Source organism: Pygocentrus nattereri, chromosome 6 (assembly GCF_015220715.1).
Source record: "Pygocentrus nattereri isolate fPygNat1 chromosome 6, fPygNat1.pri, whole genome shotgun sequence".
Classification (NCBI taxonomy): Eukaryota; Metazoa; Chordata; class Actinopteri; order Characiformes; family Serrasalmidae; genus Pygocentrus; species Pygocentrus nattereri.
This window is the reverse complement of record NC_051216.1, coordinates 34,488,346-34,511,216: the sequence shown is the minus strand read 5'-3', so window position 1 is coordinate 34,511,216 and position 22,871 is coordinate 34,488,346. Positions and strand designations below refer to the sequence as shown.

The window sequence follows — 22,871 nt, the reverse complement described above, 5'->3', positions numbered from 1 at the left end:
ATCAAGTTCCTCACTAAGACTGCATTCTTTCATTTACGTAACATTGCTCGTCTCCAACCCTTCCTGACCGATAAAGATGCTAAAACTCTGGTTCATGCCTTCATTATGTCCCGTATTGACTACTGTAACTCCCTCTTTGTTGGTTTCCCTGTAAAGTCTATCCAAACGCTACAGTACATTCAGAACTCTGCGGCTACAGTTCTCACCCATACTAAGCGTTCAGCTCATATCACCCCCATTCTATCTCAGCTACATTGGCTACCTGTCCTATCCTGTATAAATTTTACAATTTTACTACTCACTTTTAAAGCTTTGCATAACCTTGCTCCCCCTACCTCAAAGAACTGCTGACCTCTTACACTCCCTCTTGCTCTCTCAGGTCTTCTTGCAATAACTTACTTGCTGTTCCACGCACCAGACTTTCCACTTTGGAAGGGAGATCCTTCAGTGCCATGGCCCTCAAACTCTGGAATTCTCTTCTTCAATCCCTCAGAGACTGCTCTTCTTTTTCCTCTTTTAAATCTGACTTAATTTTCTCTTTAATACACATTTTTCTTCCTCCTCCACTGCGTAGTTTGTTGTTCTTTTTTTTTCCGCATGCTATGTGAAGCGACTTTGGGCTTGTGAAAGGCACTATATAAATGTAACTTATTATTTGTATTATTATTATAGCATATCGCTGTTGTCGAACAAAACTTTGTACCTCCATTTTTATTGATTTTCAGTTTTTGACATAATTTGAAAATGCCTGTTGCCCTTTCCATTGTGTTTAAATTTCTTGATGAACAGATCAACAGAAATGGCCCAAAATTACTTGAAAAAAAAGTCTGGTTCCACTGACATACATTAAAAGTAAAGTATGTTTTTTCCTTCTCCTGTAAAGTTACCATTTTGGAGATACAAGGTTTTTATCAGACAGCAGTGATATATACAGATATAAGCAGTGCTGGGTTAGGAGTAGGTTATTTGACAAAACATAACATCACAATCAAAATACCACCTGGTATGCAGGGGGTCCCATGTTGGCTACTCACTCACCATAGCGGCGCTAATAGTTTATCAATTTTAATAATTCCTCCTTTGGAAATGCTCTGTGCTAGTTTGGTAATATGCTCTTCCAAACATTAACCAACATCTTACAACAAGATCTTACACCAATCTCTTTGCTAATTAGACAAGTTTTTCAAAGGTATCCCAGACATAATTACAGTTGCTAGGTAATGAAGGACCAACTGGGTGAACCAGTTTGTTACAGTGCCCCCCTGAGGCAGACCAGTGCTGCAGCTCCATTTAGGTGAGAAAAAGACAAAAGCTCTCTGATTGTGAGTGAAACAGCTAAACAATGACATTCCCTTGAATTTGTCCCATGATATTGACATGCCACATGACATCGCTTACAAGCACTTAATAACATTTATACTGAATAATGATTAAAGTGATTCCAAACTTTTAAACGGTAGTGTAAATGAGTGCACTTGTGTAAAATAACATTTTTATAACATGATCATGATTTTTACAGCATTACACTACATTCGCTTGTAATATGTTGCATTAAGTTAGTAACTATATTGATGGTCATAAAGAATATAATGATTTCAATTATAAAATAGATCATTTAGATCATTTAATTATACAGTTTATGGGGAACACATAACACACATAAGTTTGGAGAACTACACGACCCATCAAGACACTACCACTGTCTGATTCCATACAAATACACAGTTCATTACCTTCTCCTAATTCCACCAAGAGACATGAAGCCTCTCTACTCTCTCAAAATGTCATTCTTCCTTTTCCATCTTCCTCTAATTCTCTCTCTTTCTCTCTGGCATGTTAGAAGTCTTTTCAAAGGTTGAGTGGCGGAGGGGACACAGAGGCGATTAGGAGTGTAATCCTGTTACTCACACTGCTTCCAGGAATCTCTGCTGTTTCTGCAGGTTCTCTTCTGTTTCTGTCTCAGCACTAAAGCAACAGTTTGATAAAAAAAAAAAAAAACTAATTTACACAATTAACCCTTACCTCAAACATAGTCAATTAGACCAAGACATGTGTTGTCTGAAGTTTGTTTCTTTAGATTTGCACTGTAGTTTTGAGGCCAGTGGTATATCATGTCTCTCCTTTTTACAATGTTCTTGAATTCAGGCCTCTTAATCTGAGACAAGAGTTCAGCAAGACGTGAAATAATAGCCCAATATCCTCATAGACACACCGTCTCTATAGTATAAAAACATAAAAGACTATTAACTCAGTGGAGGTTTCAGTTTAAACACCTACATAAAATACTGCATGCTTATGTACTAACAGAGTAACTTCACACCCAACACAACCTCCACAATTGCCCTCAGCAGCCTCGCCAAGCAGACAATGATACACAAAATCATTACAGCAACAGAGAATAATGGACTAATTTTGGGGAATCTGTTTATCCCGCTTACCCTTTCTGCGTTTCCATAGGCCCCATTTACACCTGACACTTGGGTAGTTGATCATTCTCTGCACTGCAGTGATGGTGACATGTTAGTGTGTGTTGTGCTCAACACAACACACACTAACATGTCACCATCACTGCAATGCAGAGAATGGTCAACCACCCAAATGATACCTGTTCTGCAGTGGCCCTATGGGGGTCCTGACCATTGAAGAAGAGGCTAAAAATGGGCTAACAAAGTATGCAGAGAAACAGATGTACTACAGTCTTTAACTGCAGAACAATAAAATGAGCAGCTATACATCTCATTGCCCACTTTCAATCAGACCACTCAAGATGGATGCTAACACCAGGTATAAACAAAGCCACAGCTACATTAACATGCTACATATGTCTCGTAAACATCCCACAGTTCCTCTTTTTTATAAATCACCAACTACATAAAAAACACAAACATAAGAAGGAGCCTACTATGCTCAGGTGTTACGCTAATGTAACTTAAGCTTGTGCTGCACAAAATAGCTTCAAACTACATGTAGTTGTTGAGTAATCTCAAACACACTTGTGTTTTCTGACACTGTATGATATATTGTTATCTATGCATTGCTAAGAATAGAAGTATCAGCCATCATAAACCTGAACGTTGTCTCTTTTGAGTCTTTTACGTAAGACTGAAAGACAGGGAAAGAACAACATCACCAAACTGGGAGCATTTGGCTCACGTTGGTATTTGAGGCTGAGTCAGATGAGAAAGATAGTGCGAGCGAGAGAGATGTTGTTGTAAGTCTGTCTGTCCTCTTCTTGGGATCTGTTGATGGGGTGCAGATGTGTGAAGTGCTATAGCGCTTAAGAGTTCCTGCATTAATTCCTCCCAAACTAAACCTCTTGCCATCCACGACATCTGCTCCTCTTACAACGTCCTTGGAGTAAAAACAAAGAGAAAGAGTGCAGAATTAGCTCAGCCTTTCCTCATGCCATGCTAAAGCACAGCTCTTACTTGCTGCTGAACTTTTGGGTGGGGGTGACGAGTCGGTTGCCATGGCAGTCTGTTGTCGAGCCAGGGATTTCCATGGCAAGCTGCAGTGATGTCACTGCACTCAGACAGGGAGATTACATTCCTCCCTTTATGCGAGGCTCCGACTTGCCCTTTACATGAGCGAATCACTTAAAGTGATAGTTTGGCAAAAAACTAAATGTATACAATGTTCCCTTTGTCCCAATTGCAGATAATTAGCTAGGACGTGTTTGGTGTCCGAGGTTTGCTTCTTCAGTTTTCCACTGGAGCTACAAGGCCAAAATCATCATCTTGTAGCTCCAAGATAAGAAATCTCAGACTTGCCAGTGTGGGTTCTAATACTGCATGCCATACTGTTATTTGGACAATACTGACAAATATACAGACAAAATTCAGGCTTCAAGATGGCTATCACTGTTTTTAAGCTATGCAACTTTTTATAAGCTAATCTTTTTTTATTATTATTATTTTTTTAATCATTTCCAATTCCACCCACTAGGTTAAGTCACATGGTGCTACCAAGCTGGAAAAGCCTAAGACAAGCCTCCTCCAAGAAACGTGAAGTGCCACCGTGTTTTTTCTAGCTTCCACTATGGAAGATTAACATTAAACGGCTCAAAGTGCATGGAGAAGAACGTTTACTACCGACTTTGTTATGTTAGCAAACAGATGCTGATACAACAGACATTCAAACATTCCTTAGTGGTTTGGGAGTTCCAAAGAATTTCCCCATAGAATTTTATAGAGCATTCTCTTCCAAACTAGCACGCTTTCTCTCCACATTATTTAAGGAAATGATCCCAATAAAGAAGTTGCCTCTTACAATGACCTAAGTGACAATCACAGTTTTACTAAAGAAAGATAAAGATCCACTGGATTGCGGCTCATATCGCCCTATTAGTCTCTTATGCTGTGACTACAAAATCCTCACAAAGGTGTTGTCACACCGTCTCGAAAACATAATACCCAAGATTGTTGACCCCGGCCAAACGGGCTTTATTCCAGGTAGGCTGCCATTCTACAATATGCAATGACTGCTCAATATACTCCACTCTCCTGAGATGTCCTGTCAGTCAGAGGTCCTACTTTCATTAGACGCAGAGAAAGACTTCGACCGGGTCGAATGGAATTATTTGTTCACGGTGCTAGATAAATTCGGGTTCAGTCCATCTTTCACTACAAGGTTCAAAATTCTGTATTCCTCACCAACAGCCACAGTTCGCACAAATTCTATTAGATCAGATTACTTTCCACTTCATAGAGGGACTTGACAGGGGTGTAGCCTCTCCCCATTTTTATTCAACCTTGCTACTGAACCACTGGCTATAGCATTGAGAAACCAGCAGAACATAGCAGGTGTCAATAGGAACCAAACAACACATAAGTTATCGCTATATGTAGATGATCTTTAATTGTTTATATCTTACCCATTATAATCCATTCCCAAGCTCATAGATACATTACAACTATTTGGAAGACTATCAGGCTCCAAATTAAATTTTTCAAAGAGTATACTTTTCCCCATAAATCAACAGGCAGCATCCATTGACTGTAGTGAATTACCTTTTAAATTAAAATGCCACTCTTTCACGTATTTGGGTATCAATGTCACACAACTATACAAAGACCTTTATGACCACAATTTTTAAACACTTTTAGAGCATACTAAGCAGGATTTGCAAAGATGATCACGGCTTCCCATTACGTTTGCGGGCCGAGTAAACATAGGTAAAATGACAGTACTGCCACGATTCTTGTATTTATTTCAGATGATCCCAATTCTGTTAACTAAGTCCTGGTTCAACACTCTACATAACTACATCACTACATTTATCTGGAGCAACTCCAATCCATGCATTAAAAGAAACTACTTAGAGATGCCCAGATGCAAAGGGGGCCTGGGCTTGCCTAACTTTCTATTCTACTGCTGGCCTGCCAACATCTCCAAGCTGAGCTATGGATCTTGGTGTGTGAATATAACCAAGGTCCAACATGAGCTACTATGGAACTTGCACACAATTCACAGCTTTCCCTTATTTCTCTCTTAAGTTGTGCCTTGCCTGTTAGTTTAAGTCTATAAAATGTGGGCCCGGTCACTAGGAACTCTCTTAAAATATGGTTCCAATTCAGAAAGCACAAGATTTTAATCAAGCAATTGTTTTTCTCCCGTTAATAGACAATCACTTGTTTCCTCCATCTCAAACAGACACTGCCTTCAAATTATGGCACAGGAATGGACTAATATTCTTTGGTGACTTATATATGTAAGGTACATATGCCTCCTTTGATACACTGCAGAGAAACCATAATATCCCAAAGAGCCACTTTTTTAGATGTCTTTAGGTGTGTAGTTTTGCAACAAAACACCTCCCATTCCCTTTCACACCACCCAAAAATGCTAAAGACTTCATCTTGGAATTAGATCCCTAAGGAAAAGGGACAGTATCTAAAATAAATCAATCAATTCGGGAGATCAGTCGGGCTGTGAAACATGCATGGGACTTGGAAATCGCGCTCTCTGAGGAAACCTGGCAACGCAGCCTAAAACGCACCCATACCACCTCTCCCTGCATTAGACATGGACTCAGTCAGTTTAAAATTATTCATAGACTTCATTATTCAAATGCAAAACTGGCCATAATTTTCCCTGGAACCAATCCTGGGTGTCCAAGATGCTATCACAGTCCAGCTACACTAGGTCATTGTCACGATTGGCCCCTCCCAGTTTTGTCCATGTGTTCATGTTGTGTTTTGGTCTAATCCATGTGCTTTTTGTTTTGATCCCAGTCCAGCCCCTTGTTTGGTTACTCCGCCTCTGAATGTTCCCACCTGTGTTTTCCACCTGTGTCTTGTGAACCCTTGTTAGCCCTCTTGTATGTAGCCCTGTGTTTTCCTTAGTCTGGTGCTGGTCTTTGTTTGAATTGTTTGGTTGTATGCTCATGCTGTTTGATTTGTTTGGTCTGTTTCTCCATTGTAGATTTCAGTCTGTGTTTATTGCGTCATGTAATTTTTTGTACCCAAAACTATCCGTGTTGGCTACATGAACCGGGACTGTCTTTGACCATGACCCTGGATTTGTCCATAACAAATTTTGTTTATCTCCGCATACGCGTCCACCTCTTTGCTCCCTGCCGTTACAGTCATATGTTCTGGTCATGCAATTTGTTTACTAATTTCTGGGACAAGATCTTTGAAGCAGTCTCCTATATAAGTGGGGGGACAGTGGATCCTAACCCCGCAATTTTGGTTTTTGGGGTCTCTCCATTAGAAGAACAATTTACTGCCCTTCAGACAAATGCTATAGGTTTTGCCACATTGCTGGCCCAGAGACTGATTCTCTGGGGGTGGAAATCAGTGAACCCCCCCTCATTCAAACAATGGGTCAGAGAAGTACTTGCAATGATTCCACTGGAGAAGATGAAATATAATCGAATCTGAAGCCGTGTTAAATTTATCAAAACCTGGGCTCCTTTTGTCGAATTTACTTATAGTATATCCCTTGTCTGATATATCTCTGCTGTGATTTTTCTGTACATATGCATGAGCCAACGAGATTCAGGGATGCATAAATTAGGGTAGGATATTAGTAATTTAGTATAGTCCCTGGTCCAGAATGATACAGGTCAGAAACAGTGTGCATTTATCATGTGTGCAGATCACCTTTATTGTATTTTATTGTATTTTACTTCATTTTGTTTGTATTTTTTTGTTTTGTTTTTTCGTCTCGCTGTATGATTATGTATATGTATGGATATGCGTATGTAACAGTATTATACATAGATACAAGTGATACACCTTATGTTTATTTATATTACATTTTATATACACCTTTATGTTCATGCATATGTATGGCCCGGGGGTGGGGGGGGGGGGGGGGGGGGGTTCTTATCTTGTCTGTCAAACAAAAATCTGTAAATAAAGTGCTTTAAAAAAAACTACAGCCCCACATTAATTTCGTTTGTTTTTTTTTGTTTGTTATTTTTTCCTACCCCATGGTTAATCAAAATCAGTCAGAAGGCCCTAAGCCCTAATCCATAAGACAGGATCAGTCCTTATAGATATAGAACATGTTAAAGCCTTAAGCAGGCAGGGAATTCAAACCAAAATGACGTTTGGATACAAAACAATGTCTTCTTGCTCAAAACAACCCAAAGGTTTGAGTTTTTCTGGTGCAGCGTGTGCCGCTTACTGAACCGAACTCCTAATTACTGTGTTTTTTGTTATGAAACCTGCCTGTGACACCGACTGGTCAACATGATGTCACATTGTTGCCTGCGTAACTGCAAGTACACTTGCAGCAATTCAAAGACAGTTTGATTTATTTTAGTTCTTTCATCATTTCAAGTTCGCTGCCAGCTCTAGAAACCACGTAAGCAAGTCTATTTCAGATTATTTAACACAACACAATGCAGTTTGGGGCAAGTATGCGCTGACTTATGTATGCTGTGTACATGCTTTACATTTTTATATGTTTAAAATGGCTTGATTGTACAAAAACAGTTGATTTACAGTGGTTTACAGACAAGACAGCAAGTCTAATGGCTTCCAAAAAAGATTCTTAGACATATCAGTTTGAAATGCCTTGTTTTTTGCTATGTTTGGTATATACAACCAATGTTGAGGTAAGAAAAATATCTCCCAATTTTGCTACATTTTATTTTTTTTTCCCCTGAGGTCTATTGCATAGCTTTATGTATCAATAATGGGCATAATTCATTTTTACATGACCATTTTCCAACCTCTTTTTATTAGCAAATTGGCAGGCTATGTTTGTTACTGTACCTTTAAGACCAATATAAGATAAATGATATCTGTTCTGATTGGCTGCCCAATGGTTGGCCTAAACTGCTATAGACTGAATAGGTGGATATACACTATATGGACAAAAGTATTATAACACATCTCTTAATCATTGAATTCAGGTGTTTCATTCAGTCCCATTAAGCCACAGGTGTATGAAATCAAGCACCTAGCCATGCAATCATAAGTTTAAACCTCTTCTGGCACTAACATCAGAACAAAAACTGTGCACCGGGAGCTTCGTGGCATGGGTTTCCATGGCTGAGCAGCTGCATGCAAGCCTTATATCACCAAACACAATGCCAAGCATTGGATGGAGTGGTGTACAACACGCTGCTGCTGGACTCTGAACCACTGGAAAAGTCTGTGTAGTGATAAATCATGCTACTCTTTCTGGCAGTCTGATGGACCAGTTTTGGTGTGGCAAACGCCAGGAGAACATTACCTGCCTGACTTCATTGTGCCAACTGTAAAGTTTACTGGAGGAGGGATAATGCTATGGGGTTGTTTTTCAGTGGCTGGCCTAGGCCCCTTAGTTCCAGTGAGGGAAATCTTAATGCTTCAGCAGACAAGACACTTTGGAAAACTGTGTGCTTTCAACTTGGGGAACAGTTAGGGAAAGGCTCTTTCTGTTCCAGCATATCTGAGCCCCAGTGCACAAAGCAAGGACTATTAAGGCATGGTTGGGGAGTCCTGACCTCAACCTCATCAAACACCTCTGGGATTAACTAAAACAGAGACTGTGAGCCAGGCCCTCTCGTCTAACATCAGAGTCTGACCTCACAAAGGCTCTTCCGGATGAATGGGTAAAAACTCCCACAGACATGCTTCAAAATCTAGGTAGAAAGCTTCCCAGAAGAGTGGAAACTGTTATAGCTGCAGATGGGGGAACAACTCCATATTACTGCCTATGGATTTGGAGTTGGATGTCATAAAAGCTTCTTCAGATGTAATGTATAGGTATCCCAATAATTTTGCAGTTATATGTGCATATGTACATATTATACACATGTTAATGAGATCACGGAAGAAATACATTCAAAACAGGCCATTTTTCCATATATGGACTATATGAACTGAGTATATGAGAAATGGCACATTTAACAGTGTTTAACAATGTTTACATATTACTTTAAATATGTATAGGAAACTTGGTGATATGGGCCCTTTATCTTTTAAACAACCACATCCTGCAGATCCACATATATCTTCCATCAGACACATTTATCACTGAAGAAACTTAAGCTGTTCTCTTCCCCAGTGTATTTGCACTCCCTAGCTTTTAGTTTTTTATTTATTTAATTTAAAAATTACACTTGAGTAACTCATGTACAGATTAAAGCAAAGGCCCACATTTTCTACAGCACTAAACTCATGGCTAAGCTTCCATTACTTGTTAGCTACATTCTTGTAGCTCCAGTGCAAAAGTAAAGTAGCAATCTTTGAACACTAAACATGTCAAAAAGGGTAAAAATGTGCGCATTAGATTTTTGGCCAAATCATCCCTTAAACATTACGGTCCACTGCATGATAAAGCCACAGGAGTGTTTGAAGACCATGGCTGTAGCTATGTAAGAGACAGACCCAAGGTGCTTACCCAGTGTGTGCCAGGCCTGGCAGTGCTGGGAAAAGGCTCTGACAAACTACAGACTGGAGCGGCCAAGCCCAGCAGACTTAGGAGATGACAGCTTAAACCTAGCGATCATTACGCTGGAGTTTAGGAAGAGCTGCTGACTTTGTTGTTGATGTTGTCAGCAGGAAGGCACAGTGAGATAACAAAAATAAGTATGGATTAGATTTTAATGTGCAGGCACCTTGGATTTGTGAGCCCGTGTGTGTGGTCGCTTTCCTCCAGGCCTTGCTTTGCCAGAGGTTCATCTGGTTCATTCTAAGCTCCAGCCACAGGTAAAATGTGCACTGAAGATGACAAAACCTACAATCTATGAACTTTCCATCTCTACTCTCCTCCCTCAAGCAGGCCATCTGTGATCTCATTCTTTCACCTTTCGTTTTTTGCAGTCTTCTCTTTGCTACAATGAACTTCCTGCCCCCTATCCACACCCTACTTTAAACTTCTCAGAGTTGCTTTAAGTCCTGAGTTGACTATGCTGTCTCTTCTCTTCTAGCACTCTTCCCTTCTGTTTGTTTAGATGAGTCTTCCCTTTGGTGACCCCAGCAGGGCCCTTACAATAACAGACTTTCAGGTAGATTAAGCAGTGCAGCAATGTGAGCGCTTGCACCAGACATGCACATCATCAGCTGCGAGTAGGGTGTTACTAAACAGGAAATCATATGCAGTTAAAGCTCTTTTCCCACCCCACCCCCCAGTCTCTCTGTTTTTTAATTCATCTCTAAATAAATTATCCATGCTATTTGGTGTCCAAGCCATGGGCAGTTATATAGCAAAAACAAATATCATAAAATATCCAAGGTATCACAATTTTTCTTTTTTGGGTAAGTTGTGATGGACAAAGAACACCAGAAAAACAATCATATTTCTAAAAAAAAGGCTGAGGATTTGAAGGGGACAAAAAATAATAATTTTTTAAATTAGAATTGGCTGACTTCCAATCGGCTACTTTAAACTATAAACTGGTTGTTGATGTTGTTTACAAGCTCTCCGTAATTGGTCTAAATCAGCATTTCTTAATCCTGCTTCTGGCAACCCATAGTACTACCTGGTGAGTGCTTGGGTAGCCATTTGAGTATTCAGCAAATTTTCATTACAAGGAGAAAATATACATGCCAACAATTCAAGGAAATACACATTTTTTTAATTTTCACAGCACTGTAGAAAGTAAGGGGTTTTTTTTGTACTAGTAAGTAAGTGCACTATATTACACTACTACAAAATGTGTGCTTTAACATGAAGCAGCCGCTGTGGCATCTAATCATACATCACCTGCTGTTCTTACTTTTTTTTGTTTCTGGTCACAATTTTCGCAATGTTATTGGATGAATCATAGTGCTGTTGTTGGAAAAATACCTCATATCTCCAAAATGGTAACTTTACAGGAGAAGGAAAAAACCTACTTTACTTTTAATGTAAGTCAGTGGAACCAGACTTTTTTCCAAATCATTGTAGGTCATTTGATTGGGTCCATTCTTCATGAAATTTACACACAATGTAAAGGGCAACACCAGTGATGTGCTGGGCTGTCCGCACCACCCTCTGCAGAGCTTTCTGCTCAATGGTAGTGCAGTTTCCACACCAGGAGCTATGGAGCCTGTTAGAATGTTCTCCACAGTACATGTCTAGAATGTTCTGACGATGCAGGGGTTCATGCCAAACCTCTTCAGCTGACTGAGGTGGAAGAGGCACTGTTGTGCCTTCTTTAACACCTGTGTGGTGTGTTTGCTCCATATCAGTTTCTCTGAGATGTGAACACAGAGGAACTTAAAGCTGCTGACACTCTCTACAGTGGCTCCATTGATGGTGATGGGGTGTGCAGTCTCTCTTGCTTCCTGAAGTCCACTATGAGTTCCCTTGGTCTTGTTGACACATGAGAGAGAGGTTGTTCTCCTGCACCAGAGTGTCAGAAAGCTGACCACTTCTCTGTAGGCCTGCTCGCTGTCATTGGAGATCAGGCCAACAACTGTGGTGTCATCTGCAAATTTGATGATGACATTGGAGCTGTGTCTGGCTGAGCAATCATGGGTGTACAGGGAGTACAAGAGAGGGCTGAGCTCACAGCCCTGAGGAGCTCTGGTGTTAAGGATCAGTGAGGAGGTGATCTTTACCACCTGGCGTCAGGAAGTTCAGGATCTAGCTGCACAAAGAACTGTTCAAACCCAGATCCTGAAGCTTAATGTCAAGCCTTGAAGGCACAATGGTGTTGAATGCTGAGCTGTAGTCCATAAACAGCATTTTCACATACGTGTTCTTTTTGTCCAGATGGGAGAGGGCAGTGTGTAGCTATTGTGGGCTATTGTGTCAACAGTGGATCTATTCTGTCTGTAAGCAAAGTGCAGTGGGTCCAGGGTTACAGGTAGTGAGGAGCAGATAACAATTGGGTGCCAGCCATTTAGAGTATTGTAGAGTAACCCTGGCTGACTTTGGAACTGGCACAATGGTCGCCAGTTTGAAGCACGAGGGAACAACTGGGAGTGAAAGAAAGAGGTTTAAAATGTCTGTAAACACTCCTGCCAGCTGATGAGCACAGGCTTTGAGAGCACGTGCAGGGATCCCATCAGGTCCAGCGGCCTTGCGGATGTTAACGTGCTTGAAGGCTCTGCACGTTAGCCATGGAGATGGAGCGGAGTGTTGGCTCAGTGGTAGCGGGGGCAGAGATTCTTTCCACGTACGTGGCGTGATTTGCCTCGAAACGGGCGTAGAAAACATTCAGCTCATCTGGAAGTGCAGCGCTGATGTTTAAGAAGTTTCCTTCTTAAACTCCGTTATTGTGTTCAGCCCCTCCCACAGGCTTCTTGTGTTGGTGGTGTTGAACTGTGACTCCACTTTAGCCCTGTACTCGTGTTTGGCTGCTTTTATGGTCTTACAGAGAGCATAGGTGGCTTTTTTATACTCATGCCTGTTTCCTGACTTAAAAGCAGCAGTACACACGCTCAGAGCAGTACAGACCTCACAGTTGAGCCATGGCTTCTGATTCGGGTAAATACAAACTTTTTTTTGTCAGTACAACATCCTCTATACACTTTCTGATGAACCCTTTCTAATGATTGTTTAACGCCTCGCGTAACATCTCCCAATCTGTGTCAACAAAACAGTCCTGAAGTGCTGAATCTGATTGGTCCGACCAGCGGAAGACCTCTCTGATGGTGGGCGGTGCCCATTTCAGCTTCTGCCTATAGGTGGGCAGGAGCAAAATGGAGAGATGATTCGATTTGCCAAACGGAGGTCGGTGGAGGGCTTTGTACGCCTCACAGAAGAGGGAGTAGCAGTGGTCTAGCGTGTATGATCTTCGTGTGCTACATGAGATATGTTGGAAGTACTTCAGAGCGACTTCCGTAAAGTTTGCTTTGTTGAAGTCCCCAACAACAATGGAGGCAGCCTCTGGGCACATAGTCTCCTGCCTGTTAACAGTCTCGTACAGTTTCCCAAGCGCCAGGTCTGTATCAGCCTGTGGTGGGATGAACATGGCAGTGACAGTAAGTCCTTAAATCTCTCTAGGCAGCCACAGCGGTCTGCATGAGATGATTAGATATTCCAGGTCCATGGAGCAGAAAGACTCAATGAAGTGTGCCTACCTCTGATCACACCAAGCATTGTTGATCATGAAATATACAAATCCCCCTTTGCTCTTTCCGGAGAGGTCCTTTGTTCTGTCCGCCCGGTGCACAGAGAAGCCCATGGGTTCAATGGCCTCTTTGGGAATCTGCACTGATAGCCAGGTCTCTGTGAGGCAGATTATACAGCAGTACCGTTTTCTCGCTGGAAAGAGATTTGTGCCCTGAGTTCACTGATTTTGTTGTCCAGGGACTACACATTTGCCAGTAGTATGCTGGGGAGTGGGGGGCCATTAGCATGCCGTCTCAGCCTGACCAGCACGTCGGCTCCCCTGCCTCTTTTCCAGCATCTGTGGCGTTTCCTCGGCCGGTCAGCCCACGTTCCCAAACAATGGATCTGCGTTCAGGAACTCAAAGTCCGGTATCTGATGAGTGACTGACGATCTGATTTCCAAAAGTGTTTTCCTGTGTAAATGAAGGTGCTGGCAACATTTAGTGCAAAACTAGTTACAAATAAAAACAAAACTAACAAAAAATGAACAGCAGTTGAGGGAGCTCGCAACACAGCAGCCATGCTTGGTGTCATCTTGGTGACATTGTGTAGAAGATGAGTGTTTATCAGCACCCAACAGTATCGATTAACTGTAGTGTTGGCTTCTTAGCTCATCCAAAGAGTCAGTTACTCATCTGACATGAAAACTTGTCTGTTTATTTGGTTACGTTTGAATAATAAAACGTTTTAAATGTATACAGGTCTTAACCTCTGAACACCAGTGCTAATGCCTAAAATTGCAATCCTACAGCCCTAAAGTCAGATTTTTCCCTTTTTTTCTTACTTGTGGTTAACCAGATACATATAGATTAACTCTTACAAATACACACAATATAAAAAATTAGTCATAATGCACATCCTTAGTCTAAATATGTCTTAAGATATACAGTTGTTTGCAAAAGTGAAATTATACATCCTCTACAGAAAACACATTTTAATGCAGTTTACTTGCTGATTTTGACAACAGTGGAAAAAACAAACATAAAATGTGGACTGCGCAAAAGTTATTACATTTTTTATACTGTTTGTTTTACAAGCACCGTGAAACTGTCAGATGTTTTTCAAATGTTCAGCGTTCATGTAACAGTAAGCCAAAGGAAGAATCACTGTGGGAAAGAATGCAAAAACCTCATAGAAGCCGAAATCACATAGCACTGACATTGCAATCTTTCAAATGACTACTGACATTAACAAAGGGACAGCTCAAACAGATAGAAAAAAACCTCTGGCTGCCTGGTTTGCTATAAAGCTCAAACCAGGCTGTGAGATCATTAGCCTATTGGTGTGTGTGCACACGTGTGTGTACAATCTGGTCTGGGCTCCATTCCTCACAAAGGCTTCGGTACAAATAGTTCTACAATACAATGCAAAACTCTTGTCCAGACTGCAAAACGCTTTGCAAAACATGGCAAGGCAGAGAGAGTAAAAACAAAGAAAAACAGCAAAAAGAAAGGCACTAATGAGGTAAGAGAGTGCAGGAAACACAGCAAGCCAGAGCTACAGGTCAAAACACACAAAGAAAACTATGAAAACGTCAGCATTTGCATCTATTCGCACATGCCTGGTTCCACTTCCTCTTACAGGCAATGGTTAACGTTTCTGAACCACGGCCTGCCGCACAACATAGCCGCACAGTGATGTTTCACACATATAATTCACTCTTTCTCTCAGATTGCCATGCCATCAGGATGGCTGAGAAGAGCATGGTGCGTCAGTGAGTGTTCGTGTGAGTAACCAAGGACATCAGTCTGTACGCTGTGGCACCAGTAGCTGAGTGACACTAAAGGACAGAAGTGTTACTTTGGCCCTTGCCAACACCCAGCCTGCAGCACACGGGCACACACACACACATAACACAACACAACACAACACAACACAAAAGCTCTTGCAACTGCAAAGAGACACAAACTATCACAGCAGTTACATTGTCATTATTCTTGACCTGAAGCCAGTAGCATTTTGTAAACAGTCATTGTCCAGGACTGAGAACAGAGTGTGAAAACAACAAGAAAGGGCTGATGGAAGATAACACTTTTCACTTCTCCTTTTCAGAACTTAGTGGCAAAAAAAAGATAAACTTGGTGGGAAACACTTTCAAAAAGAAGCATAATTTTAATAAGAAATAACGTTATGTCAGAACAGAATAAAAAAAAATGGACCAGTTACATCAAATGTTTTGAAAACACGTTTCATCTCCTCTTGACAAAAATCAATTTGTTTGCCGTCTCTCTCCTCAATTTTGTTTTGACTAAAATTAGGTTCACTGATTGATGCTTGTTCTTTTCCTTATATGAAACAACAACAGAAGGAAGAGAAGAACAGAGACTGCATGTGCAATTATCTGTGTCCGGAATGGGAAATGTGCATGCATGTGTGCATGAGGAACATATTTTAAAGCAATTAATTTAGGAAAACTAAAAAGCTGGTATGCTAGTCTAAATACACAATACAGAGTTTCAGTCAGAGACTGGCAGACCCATTACTGCTGTTTGTGCACCGTCCTTTCAGACACCTCTCTGCAGCTAGGTGTCCCTCAAGGCTGCATACTAGGCCCTCACCAATTTTGTTTTCTGAACTAATTTAAAGTCAGAAAGTGTCCCTCCAACAGCTCTGATAACTTTCTACAAGTTTTTATGTTTGTGTTTGTTTTGATTTATGTGCCCTGAAACATTTTCTTATGAAACATTTTTCAACCTTCATAGCTACTGTTAACTTTACCTACATATACCTAACTACCCTACTAACCCACTCTGCAGGAATTAAGCAATATACTCCTTATATGTCTGGTAATTTACGCAGGTAACCCATAACATTAGCTAGCTGGTCAACAACAAGTTAGCTAATAGCCATGGCTATCAATGTCAAAGCTAACTGTACTGACACTTTTGTCAGTTTGCCAGTCACAACACCTCTTTCTATATCACTATGGCCAACCACTCACCCATATGGTGGTCTGAAATGTTCCATGTTCATATTCTCTTTTGAGTGTCAGGCAGGAGCTTGATAACATCTTGATTGATCATTTGCTCTATTTCACTCCCTCACTCAGACATCTGAATACAAGAGACACAGTTTTCTTCCATTTTAGATTTTTTTTTTATCCAACATTTTTAGATTAAACTTGGATGCAAATTCAGCTGCCATATATTCACATATGGTAAAAATTGGCTAAGGTATTTTTTCAAGCATCCTGAGCAAAAACATTTGAGCGCTGTGTTACTATGTATGTGTTACTAGTCAACACTGCAGAGTCTGATTGTGGGCAGGAACATCAATTCAAAGAAACTTTTTCTATTATTGAAAAGATAAATGTTTCTGAGAATTTGAAGGGTTTGGAATATCAGTGTGTTTTGTTGCCACCAATGGAAAGAGCTTGCTCCCAGAATCTCATTTGAGCTAGATACACTGCACAGAGTTTCTGGGTTCTGCCCTTTCTGTATTACTCAATTCAATGCACAATATAGCTTATACATTGTTGTGATTTCATTGTTCCTTTTCATACAGTTCATACAGGACAAGCAAAAATTACTACTGTATACTTCTGTAAGATTTGCAAACATGTGATTTAGGAAAGCAGGTCACTGAAGCCTCGTCCAATCTACTGTGGTGATATAAGGGACCACAATGACACTTAAATCACTGCACTAAAGCTAAGGCCACATTAGAGTTGAGAGCAGATATACAGCACTTTAATCCTGGTGACTTTGGCCACCCTTAACAAGGGCAAAGAGAGCACAAATCAATCGGTTGTTATTATCTGTTCTATGCTCACAGGAGATATCATGCTTTTCTAGGGCAACATTCAATTATACCTTTGCACAACTGTGACTGGGACTGAAGCTGTTCAGTCAAAATACCTTTCTCAAGGATACAAGGACGATATATCCTCATGGTCACAGGCAAAAGATGGGATCTATTTTGTTCCTAGTCATGTGTGCTCATGCATTCACCTTTGCATACATACTGGTGATTTTATCAAGCAACAGGTCAGGTGACCTCTAACAAGAAATTCAGAAAAAGCATACAGCTTCAAAGGATCTTTCAACACTGCTTAAGCCTGTAGGGAAATGCTTTGGCCTGTGCCATCATTTGCTAGGGAAGCATCCCTGACCACAGAAACAATACTGCCTCTGGATGCCATCTGAGAAGGGCTGGGCTCTTTGGCTTGGGCTGGGCATTACTCATACACTGGATCTAGAACAGGGCGACCCAAGGCCCAAGCTTGGACAAGTCACATGAATGCTGCCCTCCCTTTCAGCTTCCCCGTGCCTGTCACTGACATCATCATCCTCTTTGCCATCTGTCAATTAACCAGTGTCGTTTCCTGCCTGCCCCTAGTCTCAGACAGACTCTGTCAGGCATGTGAAGACTTAGCTTCTGAGTGGAAGACAGAAAAGACGTGCTCCTTTCCATTGAGCACTGAAGAATGCTCTCTACAAAGTTTGTATAAGCAAGGTGTGACGATACATATCATTTCACAATACGATATGTATTGTGGTTATCGGACCAGGATGTGATACATTTTTCTATTCTTCTATATTGAAGTAAAGTAAGACATGCAAAAACTCTTTTGGTCAGAGTCCAGTTGCCAAGACCCATGCCTGCATTGTGAAGACAGAAAATGCTTGAGATAACTCAAATTATCAAGGCAACATGATGAAAAATATTTGAGTTTAAGTTTAAATTCTATTCGTTTAAAAAGGACCTCAGCCTACATTACATTTAGGGAAACTCAGTCGCTCTTACAGAGAATGGCTTTCAGTCTAATCATGATACAGAGGTAACTAATGTAGTGTTAGATGTCTTTCCCCGGAACACTTATTAGCACAACATGAGCTCTGGCTATCTAACAATTGATAAATGCTGAACACTGTTTCTAACTAGAAGCGAGGAGCTAATTAGCAGTAGTTTAGCTAGCATGATAATAGCTCTGCCCACCACAGAGCACGTTCCATTCTGGCTAACTAAAGCACCAACACATATTTATACTGATTCAAATCTGAGGGTGTGAAGTTCAAGGGGTAGCATGTTCCTGTTCAGTGGCATTCAGATCTGTAGCTTAATTTTAGCTTAGCAAGCCAGTTACCGAACCAAATAGTGCCACACACCACAGCACAGGCTTAACTCTGAATTCTGCAAGTACATGTGATTTGAAGAAAAATAATGTTTGAGACAGCAAAGATCTAGCGTCTGAGGTCCGACTGACAGAAAGCCTAAATTGCTCCTGTTCTGTGGTGCTTGGTAGCATTTTGGCTAAGCTAATGTAGTGTATCTAGCCACTACTCCTGTAGCCACACACGAACTACAGCCTAAAGATAGATCTCAGGCCAAATATGCCACACACCGCATCACAGGGCTAGTTTGAGCTAACTGATTCTAAAAAGGATATTTGAGAGCGCAGTGAAGTGACTGGTGTTAGAGAGAAAGCCGAGATCAAATGTGTTTGCAGTGTGTTAGCACTCTTAGCCGTTGCTGAGTTTTGTCCTGCCTCTGATTTTCCCCTCTTTTTATTAGCGCCACTTATTAATGAGCCCCAACACCACCAATCAGTGAGCCTTCTAAAACATAAATGGATAGAATGTGTTTATTTGGCCATTAAGACATGGGATAGAAATTGGACACATAATTCTGAAATGCAGTCATCATTTTGAAATAAAGTCATTTTAAATTCTGATCTTTAGATTACAGCTGGAATAGTGTAGTGGATAAAACTGCTTATCTATACACAGCAGACTGGGGCTTGATTTGAGTTTTAGGAGATGATTTTGAGATGAACATATCTAAGTTAGTTAAAACAAATGAACATCAGTAAAGAAGACTATAAAAGTAGCTGTTGAGAAAACTCAAAATCCTTCATGCATCATTAAATTTTGAGTTGTCTTAACAGGTTCTTCGTTACAGTGTCCTGAACACATAGTTACCACAAACGAGCTATTTTCTCAACACACAAATAAATTTAAATACATGACTGTATAAATGGTAGATGTTTTCTTCTCACTTTCATGGTGGAAATTCAATTTATGTTAGACTGTCTAATATCCTGCGATGGACTGGCGACCTGTCCAGGGTGTATCCTGCCTTCTGCCCAAAGACTGCTGGGATAGGCTCCAGCACCACCCCGTGACCCTGACGGAGAAGCGGCTTGGAAAATGGATGGATGGATTGTCTAATATCACAAATATTTTTCATAGCATAAAATCTAGCACAGCGTAAACTGTTTCTATTGAATTCAGAATGTATATTGAAATGTGAATCGTAGCACCTCTACACAAGCTCAGCAGGCTGAGAGTTGTGCAAGGTACATTCAAGGTTTTTTTTTTTGTTTTCTTTTTGAAAAGATCACTTTTGACTTCTTGTTCACCATAAACACTGTTGCTGTCACAAATAACCTTGTGTAAGAAATGAGAGCTTTATAGGCAGACTCATTTAAACGGAAGGATTTATTCCAAATATTTGCGGACCATTTTTATTGGTGCTTTCATAATGAAATGTTCACACATTTCAACATTTACATAAATTGCATCTGGCGTTTTTAAATGGCTTTTAAAAACACACATATACACAGGTTTTAATATGACAGCAACAATTTGCAAAACAGAAGGGAAAATGATTGGAAGTACCATAAAGCAAACTTTAAATAATCTAACAGTAGAAAGCTGCTGTCAAATAAATATGATAATATGACAAATAGAATATGATAAATATGATAATACTGGCATAGATGCAAGACATGGGACGTAGGCATTACTCATTAACTGTTTCAGGAAGAGTATCCGCATTAAGGGAACGAGTGCCTGGAATCAGCTGGAACTTCACGATCCTTCATGATCCTGTTACTTGACGCATGACTACTCTGCTGCAGTGAGAACTGTTCATTTACATACACATAACTGCCTCGCTGACCTTTAACATTGGCATATGGATTTATGAATCCATATGTTTCCTCATCAGTATGGCACTGTTGGAGAAAGGTGATGTGAAACATTTCTGAGACAATATCAAAATTCAACAGGGTGTGGCACGGCTTCATTTTTTTTGTGTGATCCTATCATAGGATGTTGCACAAATGTCAGTCATTTGATGAAGTAAGATAATTCGCTGAAGAAATCACTTAGTCATCACACAGTTAAGTCCCAGGTGTGCCTGTTGCACACAGCCGACCAGCTTTTACTGCTGTGTTCTGTGAAGAGCATTTTGTAGACTATCAATGTATCAAATAAGGTAAATGCAGTTATTATGGACCATCAGAATAGAATAGAATAGAATAGAATAGAATAGAATCCTGTTCTACTCTTTTATGGGACACACTCACATTCTACAACATATTACTATTCTATCCTATTTGATTATGGAACATACCTTTTCATACCCAATTCTATAATAGTGTAATAGAGCTATCATCATTATTCTATTACATACCCCTATTCTACCCTATTCTGCTCTATGTAAGATACACTGTGTTAAAGCACACTGAACAGCGCTACATGGTAATGGGAGACATGCATTTTATTATTTAGGTTACAAATGATAAAGCCATTATTTTAGCCAATTCCCCCTATGATTAGGATATTGTAACTTAAGTGGACTATTTACAGCATTTAGATTTACTGAGTCAAGAAGAAACGCATGGTAAGCATCATCTGAATCTCTTAAAGAGGTCAATGAGTTTATTTAAGGGCATTTTGGTACCGGATGACCCTTAACAGCCTACCAGAATCTCCCTCGAATCGGTGGATATTGGGGGTGTATTATGAAATGGGCTCATAGATCTTGCATGAATATTAAAATTCACATTATTATGCTCATATTTACTCCTCCGGGAGCCCCCTCCCCCCTGCCTCTACCTTGATGATGCTGCTTCTCCTGGGCGCTGCCTTGGCTGTCTCCAGGAGCGCTGTCTCCGGGTCTCTCTCTCCCTGGAGAATCACTCCACTCCTCCTTCCTCCTCGGCTCATTCTGGGCGGCACCAGGTCCGGAGCTCCGTCCCCACAGACACCGTCCCCAACGCACTCCCTGTCAGACATCACGGACAGTCTAGGCCTCTATACCTCAGAATAAAACCAACTTTCTGGCTTTTCTTCTGCGATCACAGTTAACTTGTAGGCGGCGTGGCGCTCAGACTGGCGTCCTCCACCAACCAGGCACGGATTTAGGAGGGAATCTGAGGCTCCAGATCATCCCAAGATCAAGACCTGCTGGAAGAGGCTTTTCTTCGCTAATGACTTAGTTCAGTTTCCTTAACTGAGCTGAGAGGCGGTCGGAGTGAGAACAGTCTTCCACACGTCCTCCTCCCTCGAGCATACTGACACAACGGGCTCAGGCAGCGCGGACGAATGAAAACCAAGCTAATTCTGTGTTTAATAGCGAGTTCAAAACATTAAAAGCGAGTTTAAAGCTTTCACAATCTCCCGAGAACAGCCCTCGGTTCGGCGTGCAACAAGTCTCCTCTCACGCAGCCTAAACCAGAAGAGAGAGAGAGATGCTGCTGTCAGAAAGAAACTAGACCCGCGCTGGTCACAGCAGCAAAACAGAGCCTGTTAGCTGTTAAACACGCGAGGCAAAGTTGAAGAACACTCTTTCGGAGAGCCGGGCACTGCGAGACCAGGCGTCCAGACCAACAACGCTCTCCAGACCATTCTTCTCTTCCCCAGTCACCTCAGCCGGTGAGAGCTGACGGTGCTGTGTGGTGAAGTGCTGCTCCTGTGTGTGACCGCCGGACACCAGCGCTGACGCGGAAACTGGGTGACTTTTCAACACGCGCCCGAGCCGACAAGAAACGAGAAAACACAACAGTGACAGTAGCACCGCCTCAAAATGCAGCCATGCCCCGCCCCAAACCCATTGAGTGACGCCTTCTTTGGCCAATTGAATCCAAGTTCCGAGAAGTCTCATATGCAAATCTCAGAGCTGGCGTTCTGAGGGGCGGGGTTTAAACGCGTTCATGAAAATGGAGCTCAGTACTGAGGAGAAGCAGCTGTTTTACAAGATAAACGAACGAAGTTTTTCCACATACGAGTTTCGGTGCTCAAAAAGTAGAGTTTTATTTCAGTCTTTTCCACTTTACATGCTACAGTATTTCTCTTAAAACCGAATATGGTCAGCAAGCACCTCCTCAGCCCGGCGTTGGTGATAACTATGATAAACGACGGCAAACGGTCGTTTGCAGTCCGTGTAACAGCATCTGCCACAGTGAAGCATTGTTCCCTCTAACACTCCGGTTAACCAGAATTTGCAACATTTTTTAAATCTTGTCAGTGACTTTGGCCAAGCCAGAAGTTTTACTGGGAAAGTAGTGTGAGAACTGAGTTAATTGTTTACTCTTGAAATTTTGTTGATGCTATACACCAGAGAGGCTTATCTTTATGTGCTATTTAAAGGGCCCTTAT

At 41.1% G+C, this 22,871-nt stretch overlaps 1 protein-coding gene across 1 annotated transcript in view; it reads right to left on the bottom strand.

The window, feature by feature from the left end:
• plcl1 (phospholipase C like 1) overlaps nucleotides 1–22,250 on the bottom strand; it is a 112,034-nt gene extending 89,784 nt beyond the window's left edge. Inside the window, exon 1 of the mRNA XM_017706539.2 lies at nucleotides 21,330–22,250. Coding sequence (XP_017562028.1) covers nucleotides 21,330–21,509 — 180 coding nt within the window. The 5' untranslated portion in view covers nucleotides 21,510–22,250. The remainder of the gene's footprint in view (nucleotides 1–21,329) is intronic.
• Nucleotides 22,251–22,871: the final 621 nt, after the last annotated feature.